The sequence below is a fragment of the Callithrix jacchus genome, chromosome 11 (genome assembly GCF_049354715.1).
Source record: "Callithrix jacchus isolate 240 chromosome 11, calJac240_pri, whole genome shotgun sequence".
Classification (NCBI taxonomy): domain Eukaryota; kingdom Metazoa; phylum Chordata; class Mammalia; order Primates; family Cebidae; genus Callithrix; species Callithrix jacchus.
The window spans coordinates 16,013,081-16,035,520 of record NC_133512.1 but is presented as its reverse complement, the minus strand read 5'-3'; the positions used below and the strand labels follow the sequence as shown (position 1 = coordinate 16,035,520).

The 22,440-nt window shown below is 39.8% G+C and overlaps 1 protein-coding gene across 4 annotated transcripts in view; it reads right to left on the bottom strand.

Moving 5' to 3' along the window:
- The window catches only part of ABCA13 (ATP binding cassette subfamily A member 13), a 446,251-nt gene that overhangs the window by 97,283 nt on the left and 326,528 nt on the right, over window positions 1–22,440 (bottom strand). For all 4 annotated transcript variants that reach the window (XM_035253372.3, XM_078342412.1, XM_035253370.3 and 1 more), the window contains 6 exons: window positions 18,822–18,876; window positions 17,157–17,334; window positions 13,739–13,854; window positions 7,824–7,980; window positions 4,101–4,354; window positions 226–418 (listed from right to left, as the gene is read on the bottom strand). In XM_035253372.3, coding sequence (XP_035109263.3) covers window positions 226–418; window positions 4,101–4,354; window positions 7,824–7,980; window positions 13,739–13,854; window positions 17,157–17,334; window positions 18,822–18,876 — 953 coding nt within the window. The remainder of the gene's footprint in view (window positions 1–225; window positions 419–4,100; window positions 4,355–7,823; window positions 7,981–13,738; window positions 13,855–17,156; window positions 17,335–18,821; window positions 18,877–22,440) is intronic.

The following is a 22,440-nucleotide window of genomic DNA, read 5'->3' as shown; positions in this document are numbered from 1 at the left end:
TAAAATTATAAAATAAACAAATCCTATCAATCAGCTAAGTTTTCATTATAAAATAGTCAACAGACCCTCTATCAGTTCTGCTTCTACTGATTTTGTAGAAATTTCTGAAATTTGAGGGCTGTTTTTGTCTCTGATTTCAAATATCCTGAGAATAACACAAGCAGATCAGCAATTAGAGTTGCACAGTTTCACAACAGAAGAAGATAAAAATAGGAGCTTCATTACCTCTCCTTTTGGTATGCCCAAACTAATATCTTGCACAGCAATAATCTTCTGGAAAAAGCGTCGATAATGTTTACTAAGGTTGTGTAACACAAGAATGTCTCCACTGGTTCTGCCTTCAAACACCCTCATTTCCTCTTTTTCAACATCTATATCCTTAGAAGATTTGACTGTGCCTTGGAGAGTAGAATGGCCCCTGGGAAGATGAAATCAGAGTGAATTCACACCTGGCAAATGATACCAGAATAGTCTCTAAGAGGGAAAAAGGCCAGAGATTTGTAAAAAGTGAAAGCTACTGCCTTCGCACTTCTGCACAATCACTTTGTCTAGAGCACCTTAGTTCTGCCATCCCGATTATCAGTCAAGAATCCGTTTTTATTCTCTAACATAAACAAAATATACACGTTCCTAAAAGATACTGAAATGGATTGATACTAAACTAGGACCAGTTTTTAATTTTATGAATAATAAAATCAGACTTTTGTACTAAATGTTAAAATAATTTATCACAAAATTATAAGGCATTTACTTATTAAGTGCTTTTACTAAACAAGTCATTTAATAAATAAATTGTATATAAAAGTATTCAAATACTGCAAGTTTATAATACATGTTAAATCATATAAAAGGATTATATAGCCAGCACTTTGCACAATACTTTGCAAAAAGTATTCAATAAGTATCTATCACAGGACTGCAAACTTAATTTTCAACCCTTATTTTCTCTAAATCTGAGCTGCTCACTTTTTAATCTTCTTTATAATTTCCAATCTGATGCATTTGACTTTCAAATAAATTTCAATTTCCCCCATAAACTATAATATGCCAATATTTTAATTATTATATTTAATCATTTAAATATATTTAATGATTATATTTCAATGATAACCTCTGAGTTAGTATCATAACCAACATCAATTACCTGGCTGTGACAGTGTAAATTACCATGAATTATTATATTGTCATTAGGAGAAGCTGGGTGAAAGGTACATAGAAACTTTCTATACTAATTTTACAACTTCTTCTGATTATTAAACTATTTCAAAATAAAAAAGGTATTAAAAATAAAACTCAATATCCATGGCAAGCTCCAAGTATCCCCAGCAACTCTCCATGGCAACTTTCCTTATTATTTTTCCATACCTGAAATCACCATTTGACAAACATATTTATTCTACACGAGCATAGATAATGAGGAAAATATAGCTAGATACTGAGAAGTCTATCTTATATAACCTCATTTATATAATATTCAAAGGCATAAAAAATAAATCAATAAAAATAAGGATTGCAGTTACCTAGAGTGCAACTATTGATGGAGAAGTTTATGAGGGGCCATCTGAGGTGTTGGTAGCATTCAGTTTATTAGTGAGAGGGGGTTACATAAATGTGTTCAATTTGTGAAAATTCATTAAATTTTACACTTTTCTGCTTGAATGGTATTTCCCTTTTCAAGATGAAGGTGTGTTTACTGACCTTTCATCCTGTCCTGGACTTCCAGAAGTCTTCCCAGTCCAACAGGAAGTTGTGCCACCTGTATTCCCCCCTGACTGGCAGATCAGTCCTCACAGTAACCCACAACAGCTTGCTCATCCTATCCTCAGGAGGATTATCTGGGAAGCTTTATGGACAGCTCCTAGATCTCATCTCCAGAGCTTCTCATCATAGAGTTCTAGGGAGGGGCCCAGGTGTGTACATTCATTTAAATCTCCTCAAGTCATTTTAGCTGGTGGGACAACTGACTGAGGTTACTTCTGGTCCACCCCTCACAAAAATCCAGTGTCCTAATACAGAAATCCAACTATGCCCAGAAATGTGCCACTTAGTTATCCTCTAACTGAAAATCACTAAAAAATGATCTCTATATTAAATAGGAAAAATCCACATGGGCCCTAGGTATAGCAGAATTTTCCCAATATGCAGCACATCTCATATCTGAACTGTGTGGTGGTTCCAACACAACCAGCATCTAGGGTATAGAGAGCAAAAGTGCAGCTCCAGGCAGGAAACAGAATAGACAGGAACTAGGGCTCTGGTCCTAATGGAAACCTGAATTCTTGGCAAACAACCCAAGGCCAGCAGCAGGAGAGTGAGACAGCTGGACAGGAGCTAGTGTAGGCTAGGGAAGGACAGCAAGGAAGTGGGAACTCAGCACTTTCATCCAGCAGTGGGTGCAGGTGACAGGGGCCCTGCAGAGACCAGGAAAGCAGGATCTATCCATCGCCCATTGCAGGGGGCAGGGTCTTCCTATTCTCTTCCAAGATTCAACAATGAATAGCATGTCAATACTACAAAACAATACAGATAGGCCCTAATAGAGAAAGAGAACATATCAGAAATACTGAGAAGGCATCAACCCAGCCCCAGAGTCAAGGCAGCAAATGTCTGTGTAGGGTGGGAGGAGGATCACAGACTGCTTCACTAAGCAGGAGGCACCACACTTGAGGGGGACCTATGAACTTTGGGCTTTACCTTTCAAACAATGACTAGTGACTTAGATCTGGGTTTTAAAAGTAAATTGACCGGGTCATGCAGTCATTATGACAATTATCCGTAAAATAGTAGTAGGCAACTAGTGTCTAAATTCACTTAAATTTCTATGCTCTGTAACTTTCATGTAGAGAAAAAAATTGACTCTTTACTGTGGATAACAAGGACATTATTTTAAAATACAATTCAACTTATACTTACAACTCTAGAAAGTAAAGGTAATACACATTTTTCTCTTTAAAGAAAAATTTTGATACTATAGGAAAATGGACTACCCTGAAATCTGCCCAAGGGGATCCTACATTATGGGTTTTTAAAATAGACTAAACTAGTGGGACATCAGAGAACAAATTACGTTTAAAAGGCACTCCACATTTTACTCCAGGTTCAGTCAGCTATTGGAAATCTGCAGACTCCAGAGTGATGTGGCCAATTCAGAAGCACATGGGATTTATATTCAAAACGGTTGTCTACTTTACTTATTAAAAGGGGTTAGATAAGAAAATAGGTCAGGAAATGGCTGAAAGGAAGAAACGTTATAGAGGGGATCACCATAAAATGTTAATCATATGTCTTTATAATTCTTAACAGATTTTCTAGTGACATGGTATTAATTGGTAATTTCTCCAAAAAGGATCCTTTCCTCAAGTAGAGGTCAGAGGGAAATACATAAGCCTTGTAAAGAGCAGGCCATTGAATTCAGGCCACTTGGGTCATGGAGGGAAAGCCATACCATTGTGGACCCTACACAGGATACCACATGGCTTCCTTATATCGTTCAAATGTTTTATCTTACAATATTTCAGATATCCTTGCAAGGCCATATTAAATCCTATTTAGAGTAGTAGGAATGCATGTGTGCGTATATGTATGCATGCATGTATATAAACCACATCATACATCTACCTGTCTATGTATGTCCCCTGCTACTGACTTTCGAACTCACCTGACAAAGATGAGAACACAGCAGCATAAGCAACAAGATCCAGCAAAGGACACACAGACATCTGCACTGAACTTTCCTATCTTCCTGCTTCCAGAGTTCTTAACATTTAGTTGTAAAAATAATGTTATGGTATCAACCAAATTTACCTTAGCTACTTCAAAGTAACAGAGAAATTCAGCAATTTCAAAGTGAAAATAGACTGAGACAATTAATTGGAAAGATTATCTCGATGCTTGGCACCGTATCTTTTGAAAATTTCCTTCCTGGTGTGGGTGACTCACACAAATCAACATTTAAAAAATAATAAAATCTTAACACATTAGAACTAGGTATAATGCTGATCAGTTACAATTTTTATTTTACAACTTCCAGGATGAATTTTTCTCTTCCTCTCTTTTTGCAGGAGTAAGTGCGGCTCGAGGATGAGCCTTTCAGAACCCACCTTGGCCACTGCAGAAGATCCCAGTGTAGCAGAACCCTCAGGAGGAGAAGCACTGTGCCCTGCGTGGCCAGTTCCACGAAGATCCAGCCCAGAAAGTTCATCTCAAAGGGACTCACATAGGAATCAATGCCGAAGTTGTGGGTCAGGTCATATTTTATCTGATTATAGCAGAGTTCTATCAGCCCTTGACCCAGGCAGAATTGAGGAAAAATAGTAAAGACCCATTTGAGGACATCATAGATATTCTGTAAATTCTGTAGAGTGAAAAAGAAATCCAATTAAAAGCTATTCCCCTTTTCATCACATATACCAACAACTTCTTTTTCTCCTTGGTTAGTTCTGTGTTCCAGGTCCTCCCTATCCCAACTACTCACTGATATTCTCAGATAGACAGCCATCGAAACAAAGCAGATCCTTCCTGAGATATTAGATCTACTGACATTTGCCTTTCGAGATTTTACTTGCTTGAGAACAGTGATAATTTTACATCTAATTTTAAGAAATTCACAATGATCTCTACACAAGTATGAACAAAGGTGTTAGCAATATATGAACACTGAGTTTACAAATAACCCATACACATAAGGGGGATGCAGCTGCACAAACTCAAAGAATAACAATCCATGATGTTTGATTTGGGATTATGTGAAAATGATCATTATACAAAGAAATAAATTAGAAAACACAAATTTTTGCTCCTCCTAACCCCCTCACTCCAATAGGAAGCCTCACCAATGGGAAAGACAAATGTCCCAGATCTTGCATTTGAACTCAAAATGTGTCATCATATATCAACTGTGATTTGGTAATAATGGAAATGATCACATTAACACTATAGCTTGTATACACAATAGTTAATACTATAGTTAATGCTATAGATAGTATACACAACAGTTAATACTGGTTACACTAGATATTAAGACTGATCTAGTTCATCATTGTGGAAGACAGTGTGGATATTCCTCAAAGATCTAGAACCAGAAATACCATTTGACCCAGCAATCCCATTACTGGGTATAAACCCAAAGGAATATAAATCATTCTATTCCAAAGATACATGTATGCATATGTTCACAACAGCACTATTCACAATAGCAAAGACAAGGAATCAACCCAAATGTCCATCAATGATATACTAGATAAAGAGAATGTGGTACATATGTACCATGGAATACTATGCAGCCATAGAAAAGGAGATCATATCCTTTGCAGGGACATGAATGGGGTTAGAACTCATTATTCTTAGGAAACTATTGCAGGAACAGAAAACCAAACACCACATATTCCCGCTTATAAGTGGGAGCTGAAGAGTGAGAACACATGAACACAAGGATGGTAAAAATACACACTGGGGTCTGTTGGGGAATTAGGTGGAAGAGGAAGAGCATTACGAAAAATAGCTAATGAATGCTTGGCTTAATACCTAGGTGATGGGTAGGTCCAGCAAACCACTATGGCACAGATTTACCTATGTAACAAACCTGCACATGTACCCCAGAACTTAAAATAATTAAAAAGAAAAAAAGACTGATCTGAGAATCCAGTCACCTTTCTTGATTTCTTTCATTAACTCTATAGGAACATATTGTTCCATAACCTACAAATGAAAATTTGAAATTATTTGAAAAAAAATTTGAATAATGTTGCTTCCTAAACAAATAACAAAATAAAGAGCAAAGGAAAAGAAAGACCCAAAGAAAAACAATAAGCTGCTTTTTATTATTTGTTACCAATTTATTTAGATCCATTTTTCTGCAAATACCTCATTGTCTATCGATTTTTTTAAACAAGTAAGCAATGTTGTTTATAATTAAAGGTAGCAATGCCTTTCCACTTGTCACACTGGTAGAATCTCATGAGTGGAAAGGTTCCTGGTCAGCTTCCTCTTTGGATATGGACAATTCTTCCTTTTTCTTTTGGACCTAAATCTCACTTCTGTGACTCTCTTCCCAGGGCAGCTCTCTGCTTCCAAGTTCCTCACCACAGGATTATCTACTGTGAGTCTGTTTTTGATTTCACCATGGTTCACTGGTTGACATCCCGATGGATCATGTCATGTTAGAGATCTGACGAGGGAAGAGGGAAATTGTATACTCTCTCTCACGATTTCAATTTTCTCCTCAAGCTAAAGCCAGTTAATTGTTCTGCAAGTTTTCTATTTAAAGTTTAGACATATTAATACAGATTAGTATCAATAATCAATCTGTAAAATCGCCAAAATAGATTATTACCATCACTGAATGCAAAATGGATGTTTGTAGAGTTCACTGCTTCTATGCAAAATGAAGCACAATTATAAAAACCAATATCCCCTATCATTGGCAAGTCTACTAAGTCTCTGAAAGTCCAGCCATGAGGAAAAAGACTCAACCCAGTTAAGCAGGTGTCAGTCCCTGTTTGATTTAAAATGAGAACTGCAGCATATGCTTCAGAACTAGGAGCTCAATACCTTTTTCCAGTCATATTTTCCGCCCCTGAGTTGGCCAAACATTTGGGAACTACTGAGGAATCAGAGTCCATGCAAACAGCAGGGAATCAGGAGAAAATAGTGTGGTCAGAGCTGAGAAAAATAACAAAATGAAAATGACTGCAATATCAGGACAGAGGAAAGTGCAAAATCTGAAGTCCATATCTCCAGGTAGCACAGGGGATGCTGAGAGGCTGAAAGGTGTATAAAAGCAGAGGCAAAGACCCAGGCAGGCCTCACTAAGGAAGGAGACGGGCATGAAAGGAATGTGACAGGATGAATGGGTTCAGCTTGACCTAGACACCTGCTGAAGATGACACCTAAAAAATGACTTGCTAATAGGAACAGCAATTGGAGAATGGCATTGGCATCACAAGAGAAATTCTTCCTGTCCATGGGGCTCATGCTTAGGAAAGCCCTTGGCTGCCACACTTGGAAAATAGCAAAATTAAATTTGTTCCAGAAATCAAAGAGAAGAGGGTGGAGTCCCCAGAGATTATCATCCAGATATGCTGTGTCCTGAGAGCATGTTCAGCTGTGCTGGGGCCCTTGTAGTCTCTGATCCCAATGATGGTGAACATTGACATGTTTCAATGACTCACTTTTCTACGATTCATCAGTAATTCATCAACAAATAGTCTGTGATAAAAATGCTATGGATGTGGCAGTGAACATCTTCATGGTTCTACGTCAAGAATGGAGTGGCCAAAACAGCACATCTTTTCATCAAATGTCGCTAAGCCTGGGCATGGCTTTTTTTTTTTTTTTTTTTTTTTTTTTTTTTTTGAGACGGAGTTTCGCGCTTGTTACTTAGGCTGGAGTGCAATGGCGCCATCTTGGCTCACCGCAACCTCCACCTCCTGGGTTCAGGCAATTCTCCCGCCTCAGCCTCCTGAGTAGCTGGGATTACAGGCACGCGCCACCATGCCCAGCTAATTTTTTATATTTTTAGTAGAGACGGGGTTTCACCATGTTGACCAGGATGATCTCGATCTCTTGACCTCGTGATCCACCCGCCTCGGCCTCCCAAAGTGCTGGGATTACAGGCGTGAGCCACCACGCCCGGCCCGGGCATGGCTTTTATAATGGCAACATGTTTTCTGCAAATTAGAACCAATTTATCTTTCTGGAATTTAAAGACAGTGGATACCAATGCATTTCCATTGAGTTGGAAAAGCAACAAAAGAGGGATGAGATAACACTGTCTTTGCACTAGAGGTACAGAGGTATAGAGGTGATGCTACAAAGCTACCGACCTTAGCTTTGGAGACGATGGCCAGCAACCGGGGCATGATGGTTATAAGCATGGTACAAAGGCCAAAGATGAAGTTTAGTGAGACGTAGGAAATGAAAGCCACATCTGAACTGGAGAAGATTCTGGACATCAGGTACATCCACGGAAGAGTTGCATATCTGAAAAGTAAAGTGAAAAGTCATGTTTGTTTTACTGTAACATTCACAGTAGTTTTCTTATTTATGGTAGATACATTCTAAGACCTTGGGGTGAATCCCTGAAAATGTAGATATTACTGAACACTATATATACTATGTTTTTCCCCATACATACGACCTATGATAAGGTTTGATTTACAAATTAGGTGCAGTGAGAAATTAAGAACAATGACTAGTATAAAATAGAACAATTATAGCCATACGCCAGCATGACTACTCTAGCACTTTGGGGCCATCAAGTAAAATATGGGTTCCCTGAACACAAGCACAGCCATGCTGCTACAGCCAAATTGGTAGCTCACTGACTCCCAGGTGCAAAGCGAGGATATGCTGGACAAAAGGGAAATTCACATCCCTGCCAGGACGGAGTAAGACAGTGCAAGACTTCATCATGCTACTCTGCATACTGTGCCCTTTAAAACTGATGAATTATTTCTGGAATTTTCCATTTACTATCTTAAGACCACAGTTGGCTGTGGGTAACTGAAATCTCTCAAAGCAAAAATGCAGATAAGGGGACAGCCGTATTTATATAATGACTGAATTACAGAGGCAATTTTATCGGTCCAGCACTTTTTCCTTACTTGGTGAACAAATAATATATACTTTATGTAATACATCCCATGGTATTTTCCAAAGTCCTGGGGCTTTAGAGGACTCTGCAATGCAATAGAAGGAACACTGAATGGGGTCACAACACATGGGTCATACGTGGGCCTGAACTCGCTGGCTCTGAGGCATGGGGAAATTCAGCTGACTTCTCCAACTTCTCTTTCCCAAAAGGGAAGCTTCTTTGCTCTGCTTCTCATCAGGAAAGCAGGAATAATACTTACTTGTTATACTGAGAATTAAAAGGTATCAAGAACATAAAAACTTGCAGAGCTACATAAGAAAATAAGGCCTAAAAACAAAAACCGAAGGCCCTCTTCCAGCATCCACTGTGCAGTATTACTGTCTGTGACTCCTCAGTCCCAGTACCCTAATCTTTCTCTAGCCCCCAGCAACCAAGGAGACAGCACCGTAACTGTCATCTCACAGGCAGAACAATGGGGCTTTGCAGAGTTCAGATGCTTGATTGAGCTTTGCAGGTGATAAGTAGATGAAGCTGAACATGGGGTTCATTTCTATTGGCCCCAAACCTGGGGAGTAAGAGACACTACTAAACATTGAACCCTAGAAGCAGTCTCCATATGTGTCAGATGACATCAGGATCTAAGATACCAATCAAATGTCCCTAAAAGGAAAACATCTCATTTTCTTTATTGTGTCTCTTCAATTCTAGAGCCAGGTTTCACTCATGGCAACTTCCCTCAGGTCCTTCCTGAAATAATCCCACTGCACCCAATAAAGGAAACACATGTTGAATGAATGGTTCCTAATATCAGCAGAGAAGTCGCTGATTTTGAATCACAACTTTCCCAAAAGACTCTCATGTATCAGGAACTGCAATATGTTCTCCACTCACTCGTATCACTGTTTCCTTACGGTGAATAATTGGCTTAACCTGAAACACTTCAGTACCTCCAAAATGTCTGAAGTTTTCTTAACATGTTAACAAGTTCTGAAAAGTATGAGACTTCAAAATGATATAAGAGATGCCAGGTCCTCAAATTATCTCTTAGTCTAGTATACATCCTCTTTCATATAATATCTGTGATATTAGAATGCTTTCCTGGGTTAAAAGATACATTGTCATAATTCACAAGATATACATGCTATGACATATGAAATCATATAGTGTTTTAGACCCTCTACTCAATACTAACCTGCCTCAAAATGTAGACATGAAAACAATTATTTCAAAACACACAATGGAGGCAAGAGCTGTTCTAAAACAGTTGCTTCATAAGACAATCAACTAATCAAATCAATATAATTACTAGCGAAAGAAGTCATGACTTCTTGGGGCTGTACATTATCAACACGTCTGTCTGAAATAAACTACCACAGAGAGGATTCAAACCCCAACACATATTCACCTACACCACACGCCTACCCTCTTTCCTATGCTGTCCCTTCTGAGACAATAAGTGCTACACTCCATCATGTGGCTGTTTTGAGAAGCAAATGAAATCATAGAATTGCAAATATTTTTGCAACTGAAACATAAGCAGTAGTAAAAGTTTGTGAGCCGAATTTTGGGGCAGCTGTAATTGCTGTAAAATTCATTCTAAGAGTGAATGAAAAATCTCCAACTTATAACTACTGATTCAAACTCTATATTCTGGAACAACACATGGCAAATTGGTTTTCTTTTCCATGTGACAGTTCTTTAAATAGCTGAAGATTGCCATGTTATTCTGCTTAAACCTCCACTATAAAAGGCTGGGTCTTTCTCTGCTCCTTTAACCACATGATATTCAACCAGCTCTCCCTGTTAAATTTTGCATTGTAGGGCTTAGGGGAGTTTCGGTAAGGGCACCTCACAGAGGATATGATGTGGTTGGCCTGGCACAACACACAGCAAGATTATCATCTGCTTTGATCAGCATCTCCACATCCAACCATGCAATCTGATGTGCAGCGGCCTCCCTGTCAGGCTGTGGAGTCTGTATACCGGATCCGCACTTGAGGGACTAATTACCACTTCAACACTAGGCTTCCTTTGAGATGGTTTAGGAAGTGTACTTTATTACTTATTACATAAGGTTGCCATGCTGGGCTATGTCATTTAAATATTTGACAAGTGGATTAAAGCATTACTTAAGAAAAACAAAAAATCAGAGACATGGTCCTAAATGATACCACATGGGAATTTCTATTACTAGATGAATGAAGAGTCTTCCACTGTGGTTTTTCAACTAGCTATGATTCCATCACTTTTTTTATTACATTTTCATTAGTTATCTTTCAAATACTTGTCTTAAATTAACATATTAGCAGCTCCAGTCTCCTTTTTTATAAGAAAAAAATTAAATTGCCTTATAGAGCATAATTTATTTTTTGTGAAAATTACAGTGAATTTTAATAATCTCATCTTTCATTAAAATATATTATTTTAATGATTTTAAAATTTGCTAGAGATTGGCCTACAGTTCACAACATCATGGAATTTACAGGGGAATAAAATTCCCCTTTTGAAAATCGGCCACTTCCCCATGCTTTGTGAATTTCCCAAGACACCAAATAGGATTCTGCAACCTCATCTTTTAGTATTAAATATACATCAAATATATTCTTAAGTTTTCAATTTTTACGTAAGCTAGGCTTTCTTTTCTTTCGTTCACTTTTAGGTGTCACTTCCCTCTTTTGGATGCTAATTCTCCCCACTCTCTCTTTTACATTTTAAAGAATAAATTGTCCTTAACAGAAAGAAGAAAAATAATAAAACAGCTATTGGGCATGTTTGTCTTGTTATCTCTTAAAAGAATCAATCTGTGTATACTACCCCTTCAGATTCCTGCCTTTAAGTAGCCTTTTAATGCATGGATGTGCTCTTAGGTTTCAGCTCAGGATTCGTCTTTCCTAAGCCTGCCATTGGGCTCCCTGTACCCACGGGTCTTTATAGGGACAACAGGCATGAGCCAGCTCTGCTGTCTTCACCCAGAGATTGCCAGGCACACAGGGGACAGCAGCTCCCCAGACCGGGTCTCTCACTGCCCCTCCTGTTACAGTGGCAGGTCACCATTCCACCGGCTGCCCTCCAATGAAGAAAGAGCTACCTTCTAAAGCTGCATCCCCATGGATGTCACCCGGCGACCCTGGTCTACCTCCCTTGAGGGCTCTTCTTCCCTGGAATTAGCCGTGATCACAAACACGGTCTGAGTCACCTTTTACACCTTTCCAGTACCTGCAACCAACTGAACCAGAAGTGTGTAACCCCTATTACCTATGATTATGTTTCAACAGATCCATGAATCTCTAGAAATTCTTTGAAAAACATAGCTCTCTATATGAAGAAAATTCTTAGTTTAATTCAAAGTTTTAAAGGGTTTCACAATCAAAACAACATGAATAAAAATTTCTAAAAGCATGTTTTTAAGGCCTTTTAACCATTTCATCTAAGTTTTAACTCAGTTTTTGAGATATACTCTCCTAAAATTCAAAAATAATTTTATAACAAAGTCTATTTTACTCAAAATAGAGGGAGATATGAAAATACTATCCATTCGATTGGATCAGTAAACTGAAATCAAACTGTGTTCTTAGAGCTGGGTATACACATATTAGATCTTCCTACACAAGTTCATAAATTTCCAGTTGGATATAATAAACATGTGTTTACTATGCTTTATAGCTTAGGACATTACATCTTCTAAAGAGTAAAATAATTCTGAAGATTAACAATAATGGCTAAAATTAATTTAATGGGAACTTCGTACCAGTCATTGTCTATGATATTCATATAAACCATTTAATTTAATCTTTATATCAAAAGACATGAAGTTTTACAAAGAAAACACTGAGGCTTAGATAGAATAATTAATACTACCAAAGTCACAGAATTGAAGTTAGTGAGTGGTAATATCAATATTACCCACAAAAGTCTATCTGTCTGTCTTGTTTCTTTCTATTTCTCTTTCTCCCTCTCCCTCTCTCTCTCTCTCCCTCTCTTTCTCTCTCTCTCTCTTATCTATATACTTTTTTCTCCTTCCATCCATCCATCCATACACCCACCCACCTATATATTCATCTAGTAATGGTGTATATTTAAGTAAAACTGTCTTCTAATTAGATGTTTTGAATAATTCTGGGGCACTTACATAAATGCAAACTGTAAAAATCATTTTATTTATCCCAGCACTTTGGGAGCCCGAGGCGGGTGGATCATGAGGTCAAGATATCGAGACCATCCTGGTCAACATGGTAAAACCCCGTCTCTACTAAAGATACAAAAAATTAGCTGGGCATGGTGGCGCGTGCCTGTAATCCCAGCTACTCAGGAGGCTGAGGCAGGAGAATTGCCTGAACCCAGGAGGCGGAGGTTGCGGTGAGCCGAGATCGTGCCATTGCACTCCAGCCTGGGTAACAAGAGCGAAACTCCATCTCAAAAAAAAAAAAAATCATTTTATTTGTAATCCTCTTAAATAAAAGCAAGCTGTTTTATCTTTAAAAATAGCCTTGAATTATAATACAGTAGTATGATAATGATTTTTCCCTACTAAGTATCTCTTGCATAGCCTGTATGTAAGCATATGTGCATTGCACATAAGAAGACATATATATCCTGATACCAGATAGATATAATTTTGAGGCCACTAGCAATGATCTTGACTAGTATGCATAAATCAGAAATTCATAAAATGACTTTTTCCATTTGCTATTTTTTCATCTGAGAAAAAAGTGATAGAAGTTAGACAAAACATTTTCAAACTACTAATATCATAGGAAAGGAGAAGAAATGCCAGACAGCTTGCTGAGAGAACCTCCACAAATGTAATCTCCGAGCTAACTGGATTATATATTTGAGCCCCTGATTAATGTCAAAGTGAGAATAATAGGGAATCCATTTCCAGCTGCACAAGTTTGTCAAACAGCTTGAGGGCCTGTCTGAGATAGGACAGTGCTGTCTTCATCACAACCGGGTCAGCCTTTCCTTCCTCCACGGGGCATTCATCATCCTGCTCAGGCTTGTTTGCTCCTTGTCCCTTGTAGAAGCAACATAATTGCTTCAAAAGAGAGGAAATCATGAAGCCGACAGCAGGTTCAAAGCCATCCTAAGGGTTTTCTCTTTCAGAAAATAAACCGTAATTCTGCAGCAGAGTTTCTTATCACATACCCGAAAAGTGACAGCAGGAGGGCTGTGGCTGCCAAGTTCTCGCGGAAAGTAAAAGCTGTTAACTGGAAGGCGACAATAACGGCAACGCTCAGGCAGACGGAAACCAAGTAAAAGAGCTGAGGAAATAAAAAGAAATAGGGAGAGCTGTTACATCAGATGGTCATATTTATTATCGTCTATTTATCCTGAAGTTTCCTTTCAACTTTACAAATATATTTCCTATTTTGCACATTAGGAGTTCTGTAGCCATGGAAGCAAGTCTGGAAAGTTGCTTGTTATAATCTGAGTTGTATCCCCCTAAAATGTATACACTGAACCCTCAGTACTTCAAGATGTGACTGTATTTGGAAACAGGGCCTTTAAACAAGTGATTAAGGTAAAATCAAGTCATTCAGGTGAGCCCTCATCCAACATGACTGGTATCCCTAGAAGAGATCAGGAGGCAGTCACTCAAAGTGGGGTGACCATGTGAGGACACAGGGAGAGGATGGCCATCCAAAAGCCAAGGAGAGAAGCCTCAGAAAGAACCAACCCTACCAACACCTTGATCTCAGACTTCCAGACTCCAGGACAGTGAGAGAATCAAGTTTCCGGGGTTAAGCCACCCAGCCTGTGGTATTTTGTTATGGCAGCCTAAGCTGACTACTACTGTCACACATACCCATGTCCTTTGAGGAGGGTCAAGGAAACCAATCAGCTTGCACGAAACACAGCCTCCTCGTACACATGTAGAACCAAGGCCAGACTCCTCGGGCTACCTCCCTATCCAGGCTCACCTTAAGGTGCTCCCCACTGGCCAAGAACAGCCAGGGCTTTCCTTGGGGTGCTCATATACCTGGCTCCTTCTTCTCTTAGAGCCTCAAGCTGCAGAGCTCTTTCTCAATGTCATTCATGGGGAGGGCCCCTTCTTTCCTTACAGATCTCAGCTTAAGTTTCACTGTCTTCTCTGACCTCCACATTGGAAGTCACCCCCCATTCCAGTGTTCTCTTCATTCTTTCAACAGATCCCGTCATGGGCCAACTGTATCTCGTGCATTTGTTTATTTGTTTGTTTACTTGCTTGTTTTCTGCTTCCTCCTTTCTTTGAGGGGAACAATCTTCTCTGAGGCTTTATGCATGGCTTTCTGGCCAACACCATTTGGGGTGCTATGATAGAATAATGTAGATCAGGTGGCTTATAAACCACGCAAATTTATTGCTCACAGTTCTCAAGACTGGAAAGACCAGAATCAAGGGGCTGGCAGATTCAGTGTCTGGTGAGGGCCACTGTGACTTCCCACCATGTCCTCACATAGAGCTCTCTGAGGCCTCTTTTACAGGACACTAATCCCATTCAGGGGGGCTCCATCCTCAGAACTAATTATCTCTCCGAGATTCCACTTCCAAATGCCGTCACACTGGGGATTAGGTTTCAACATGTGAATTTTGGAGGGACACAATCAATTAGTCTATAGCAACCTTGGACACAGCTTGACCCACAACAGATGCTCAAAAATATTTATTAAATTAGTGATTGAATAGAATAAGCAGAGAATGGTTGGATGAAGATGGAAAACCATCCAACCAAGAAGCAAAGAACACTCCCTGTCCTTAATCCCCAAGGTCAACCATCACAAAGGAAAGAAGAGCCAGACTGAGTGGGAGGCATAAAGAGATAATAAACTAGGGCCAGGCACAGTGGCTCACACCTGTAATCCCAGTGCTTTGGGAGGCCAAGGCGGGTGGATCACGAGGTCAAGAGATTGAGACCAACCTGGTCAACATGGTGAAACTCGGTCTCTACTAAAAATACAAAAAATTAGCTGGGCACAGTGGCGCATGCCTATAGTCCCAGCTACTTGGAAGGCTGAGGCAGGAGAATTGCTTGAACCCAGGAGGCGGAGGTTGCGGTAATCCAAGATCACGCCATTGCACTCCACCCTGGGTAACAAGAGTGAAACTCTGTCTCAAAAAAAAAAGAGAGAGATAAATTAAGGGTGCAGAAAGAAGGAAGACCTTGGGGTTTTGGAGACTTTGAAAGCCCCATGGTGCCCTGGAAGCATGCCCTGCTGTTTGCTGTGATTCTCTCTTGGCATACCCTTCTTCCCTTTTCTCTGGGAAAGTTGTGGCCCTTAGACACTGTTAAATGACAGATGGAAGACAGTCAAGTAGCCAGCAGTGTGTAGTGCTGGCTACACACTGGACCAGGAGACAGAAACTGGAATTGAGAAGCCATCTCTGTGCCAACTAGATGTAAAATCTTGGACAAGTTACTCCCATTTGCCTACCTTCAAGTGTCCTTTAGTAAAGATAAAGGTTTGGAGACCCAGAATTTGTCAATCTTAGTTAAGATTCATAAATCACCTTAAGTACCTAGTAAAACACAGACCTCCATGTCCCTGCAGACCTATTGAATAGAATTTTGAAGGATAGGCCCTTGGGAATCCTTATTTTTACCAAATGTTCCTGGTGATATCTATCACCAGGTAGGTTCAGGGAAACCTCTGATTAAATTAAACTCCTAAAACGTTAGGTAACTTAAGTGTGACCCCTATAAACTGTACTTTCAAAACAAAAATCCAAGTTACATGATCAAAAGGAAATAGATTAGCTAATTCTAAGCCAGTTCAAAGGAATAAATCTCACAGGAAAGCAACATGTTGATATATGGGATCTTGTGCACGGTGTCGCACAGCCAGGACCGCACCTGGGGTATGGAAGGTGCTCAGTAAATGGCAGCCCTCTGGCCTTCCACTGACTTATGTACAATGTTCTGTATCATAGGATAAATCATATTTATGAGGGCAGGGATATCACTTCCCTAAAAAATAAAGACAGCTCCAGAGAACACAGACAGTAGATGTTGGCCACTAAGAACAACCTACTTTATAAGCTGTATTTTTTTACCTAAGATAAGTGTCCTGTAGAAGAGGGAACAACTAGAAACTGCATCTATTATTGTCCCTTAGGATTGGAGACACTGATCCAGATGATTTCCATCCGGGAACTGAGTGCATTCTAGAAATGCTAATAATACCTGCCATACCTACTAGGCAATGAGGCACAGGTCTCACAGGACGGGGAGTTAGGCATGCAAATGAAAGATCATTTCTAATGATTTTTATCACCTCACCTGCTACCCCATTGAAAAGACCATAGTAAAGGTGATTATTTTCTCATCTCCTCAATAAGAAACTTTGCGTCTTTGAGAGATTCTATTATTTCCTAGTTCTCCAGCTTGAAGCTTTTGAGTGTACCCCTTATGAACCAATTCTGTGGTGATCGGTAAAGGTGACTTAATCTAAAAGTCCCTTACCAATAAGATGACCCCTTTTTGTGGACACTCCAAGGCAGCCAGAGCCCCACACCCCCCTCCATACACACACACTATTTAGATCACTAGCTTGGAGGCAAACAGAATCTCATTCCCATATCCTACCATGTCATATAGGAAGTTTGTGAACCAGTACATCCTGTAGCCAAGGCCACTTATGTGCTGCAACCTTTTGGCTCCAGTCACCCTGTCCCTCACCACAGAGGTGCCGATCGATGCAGACAAGATGGAGAATCCCAGCACGATGCAGAGGGCCACTCCACACTGACGGATGCTCTCCAGGCTGCAGGCAAAACAGAGCAACCAACTCTCAGGTGCCAGATGAAGAACACAAGCCTTCTTTGCTAATAGCAATCAGCAATGATGACAGCAGTGAGAACTGCTAATTAAAAATTCATAATTGGCCAGGCATGTTGGCTAAGGGCATGGATTCCCGAATTAAGTCCCCTCAGCCATCTTTTGAGACATGGATGGCTAAGCTCAGTTTACAGAAGACATAACTGAGGAGCACAGTTTAAGGACATTCTGGAGTCTGCTTGTGTCAAAGTCTGCTCTTCACCATTGAGCCTGACTCCCAATTAAGATGAAAGACTCAGAGCAGTGCCCAGGTAAGCTGTGACCTTTGCCCACCTGGGAACTGCTCTGCAATACAGCAACACCCGCCAGAGAGGAGCATTCACTACAGCCCCACATTGCACTTGCCCATCTCTGAATTTAGTCATATGAAATGCCAAAGAGATTCTGCAATACACTGAGGTGTTTTGTGATAATATACACTGTACATTTTCTTAGTAATTGTTTTACCTGGAGCCCTACTGCTAACATCTTTCACTCAAGTCAATTGTCACCTCCTCTCAACTCCCTGTTTAGGAACAGCCAGACCACAGATGGTCTTTTAAGAGGCTGACACAGTGGAACTCCTCAGCACAAGTCATCTGCTGTGCCATGGCTTCTGCTCCACTGTGTCTCATTCTATAACAGATGTCAGCTAGCCCACTCCTGGAATTCCAGGAGGTGTCTAACACTGTTAAAGCTAGAATCCTGAAAATCATTATGTGAATGTGAGGACAAGCTGCAACCCAACCTATGCTTCCTGCTGGTTCCTGCCAGATTAATGACTTGAGTAGAGAATGCCCATTAAGCAGAATTGCATTCTCCAAATTAATTTGGTAGGTCATAAAAAGTTTTTAAAAATACCTACTTTTATTGTCGACTTTTAATTTAAAAATTGTCACCCACATTATAGAGAAGGGAGATGGGGGGAAAAGAGAAGACAGGTGGAAGCATGCTACCCTTTACAATGACAGTGAGAACTGACACCAAATTCTGTACCTGGAGAGCTCTTGCCTTATCACTACCCATGACTCCATCTGGATCATGAGTAAAATCTTGCATGATAAATATTCAAGGAGGCATTACTGTGTTCACCTACATGAATGCAATGTTTGTAATTTTAACCCAAAAAAAGTCTTCAGAAGATGTACAGTCACATAAGCTTCCGGTAAATCATTCCTTTAGAATAATTTCTGCTTAGAAGTACAGTTGCATGACATACTCATATGTTTTAAGCTTAGTCAGTGTACTGCCTCTCTTAATAGCCATTCTTCTCATACTTTGCTAGGAAATGCCCAGTTCTGTGGGCATTTCTTACTCTATAAGTCATCTCTTGGGGCAGATGCAAAAGAGGAATCAAAGTCATCCCTAAGTAACCCAAAGATGCTCTTCCATAGCAGAGTCACACACCCCTCACTCAGCATTCCAGCAACTCACATCTTGTCTTCGTTCAGCAGGGCCCCTCCGTATGGGTGGCTGTAGAGTGTTATTCCTGTGAAAGACAAGTTGGAAAGTGAGCCTGGAGCCTGTTCCTGCCCTGTGAACCACAGCTCATCTACAAGCTACACAGATTCCCTGTGCCATCACAATGTCTCCCGCTTGCTTTGCCCAGGCCCTGGCCAATTAGCAGAAAAGAATGGCAAGTTTCATTTTGAAATTCAGCAAATGTGTGCTGGGATTTCTGTCACTGATGTAATTGTCAAACATAACCAGCATGAATTGCTCATGCTTTACATGACAGGCACTGTGTTTATAGGTTCTTACATTTTATTGTCTAATTCTCATAAGTATCCCACAGCCTATGTTTGCAGAGAGGAAACATACTTAGGCTAAGTAACAATATACAAAGAAGACTATTTGATATAAATCAGGTCAATATTCATCTCAAGATCAAGCCAGCTCTAGACAGCTAGAGAACTGGACTCCTTCACTGAATCAATTTTGATTTTGGAGTTGTTTGTTTTGGTTTGCTTTCTTGGGCTTTTTGCATGTGTGTGACGCCAGCAGCCAAAATGAAGAAATTTCCATCAGTTCGTCAATTAAAAGGATCTTATTATAAGAGCTGTTTATAATATCACAGAGTGGGATAGCGCTTCCCCAGAGAATTCCAGTCAATATTGTGTTAAGAACTCCATAAATAAAATTGGTTTATGTTCTATCTTAGACATTGTGGACTGTGAAAGTAATCAGGTTTCCTTTTCCTAATTGGTTGTGTCAATGATGAGAGCCAAATGTGTGGCTTGTACATGGAGGCTATTACCCAAGGCACACACCCTTGCTCCGTTTCATGTTGCCAGTCCTACATTTTGCTTATTTTTCTTGTGACTCACCTTTAATTTACCCTATCATCTGTATTTTAATTTATCTTATCATTGATATTTTGCATTGCCTTCTGAGAACACATTAAATCCTTACTGAAACACCACAGGGTATAAGTAAGCATACATAAAAGGTACAGAGTTGAAACAGGCTGTAGTGCTCCAAAATTCCACAGTTTTGCCACCAGGCATCTGGACTTCTGTCCCTTTGCCACCTGTTCTTCTCCCCAGCTATGCCAGCCTATTTTTCCCTTCCATTGTGGACTCACCCACACACTAAGGCAAGTTCCAACTCAGAAGCAACAACAGTGAGAGCTACTGGTTCAGCAAAACCACTGTACAGTTTTCTAGAATAATTTCTTTGATTATAAATAAATGCTGTCCAGATATGCTGATCCAGGCTTGCAGTGTGTGTGCCTGATGCCTGCTGTGTTGCTTCCTGAATCCTAGACTTAACACATTCATTGTGAACTGAATTCTGTGGTCTCTATCCCTTGCTTGTCTGGACCAATAACACTCACCAGTCTTTCTCCTATAGTCTTTCCTTCACCAAGCTTGACTTCTAGCCTACTCCTCATGGGGCCAGCCAGTCCCATCCTTCCTAGCTAATGTATTGACTCACAGGCAGCTTCTCACTTGATGTGCAACCCAATGCCAACCAACCCTATCAGGGGGTCAGAAAAAGCCAAATGACATTAGACAGTGTTTATAAAGTATCAGCTCCTGCCAAAGTATGACCCGTGCTCCACTGGTGCTGTAGACGATAGGAATATATTTGCAATGTTGTGGGCTCTTCCAGATTCTACATAAGAATGAGAACATTCTAGATTAGAGAGGATCCAGAGAAATGTGGTTAGCTGAGAACATGTCTTAGAATTATATTATTTGAGGAATACAGTAGAATACTGAAATTGTTTAACCTAAATATGCACACACACACACACACACACACACACACACACACACACATAAGGCAAATATCCTTATCATCTTCCCAGTCACCCTGACTCATAAAAACTTTAAGTCCTCCTCATCTCCCTACTCTTCTTCACCCTACCCATCCAAGAAGTTGCCAAGTCCTATTATTTAAACCTGAACTCCATCCCCACAGGGCCAAGGCTCCCTCACAAACACGTGCATCCCCACTCAGCTTGCCTCTCTGCACATCCATGAATTCCCCCATCCAGAAATCCTAGAGAACTTCCAGAAAGAAATAGAAAAACACAGAGCCCATGTTCTTTACTTAGACATACATCTCTTTTAAAATCAAGTCCAATCTCTATATTCTCCCACTGCACCCATTTGAAAAGCTGGATTGCTATCATTTCCTCAAACTCTATGGCTGCAGGCGTACGTCATTTCCTTATGCTTCTGTCCAACCCTGCTGAAACCCACTCCTGTCTCCCATCTGTTGGATGCTGAATTAAATTTCCTTTGTTTTCAATTATTATTGCTCTCGTTTGTTTGTATTGTTCCCAGCTTTATTCAGGTATAATTGACAAATAAAAATTGTATACATTTAAGGTATACAATGTAATATTTTGATATATGTATACATTACAAAATGATTACCACAATTTTTATCCTGCTGATGGTAATGTAAATTGGTACAGCCATTATGAAAAACAGTATGGAGGTGCCACAAAAAATTAAAAATAATCTATCATGTGCTCCAGCAAACCCACTTCTGGATATAGGTTAAAAAAATAAAGTAAAATAAAATATTATCTTCAAGAGTTATCTGCAGGTCCATGTTCATTGCAGCATTATTCACAACAGCCAAGATAGGAAAATAACCTGTGTCCATTGATAAATAAATGTACACAGAAAATATGGGATTGACAGATAGACATCCATATGCATAATGGAACATTATTCAGCTTCAAAAGAGAAGAAAATCTTGTCTTTGAGACAACATGAATGAACACAGAGGACATTATGTTAAGTGAAATAAGCCAGGCAAAGAAAGACAAACACTGTAAAATTTCATTTATATGTGGAATTTTCAAAAGACAAACTCACAGAGAGAGTAGAAGGCTATCACCAGGGGCCAGAGGAAAGAGGCAATGGGGAGATGTTAGTCAAAGGATACAAAACTCCAGACATAAGATAAGTAAAGGCTGGGCATGGTAGCATGCACCTGTAATTTTAGCCCTTTTGGAGGCCAAAGGAGGAAGACTACCTATACCCAGGAGTTTGAGGCCAGCCTGGGAAACATAGAGAGATCCCATTTCTATAAAAATATTTGTTTTAATGATCAGGGCATGGTGGCATGCACCTGTAGTGCCAGCTACTTGAAAGGCTGAGGTGGGAGGACTGCTTGAGCCTAGGAGTTTGAGGCTGCAAGTGAACCGTGATTGTACCACTGCATTCCAGCCTGGGCAACAGAGTGAGACCTTGTCTTTCCCAATAAATAAACACATACATAAGTAAATATATAAATAAGTTCTGGAGACCTGATGTATAGCATGGCAACTATAGTTAATAACATTTTGCATACTAAACATTTGATGATGTTTGATAACATTATTTATCCTCACCATGCATGAGAAAAGAATTTAAATTTTCAGAAGTATGAAGATGGGTAAAAAGGAGGACAGGAAAATTTCAAACTCTAAGTCCTTTCATGCTTATGAGCAGAGATAAAGGACTGGTAGCCAGAAATACACAAAAATTAGCCTGTAGCCATGCATTGCATGCTATTTAGGACATTAGACTATTTGTATAAATTCTCCTAG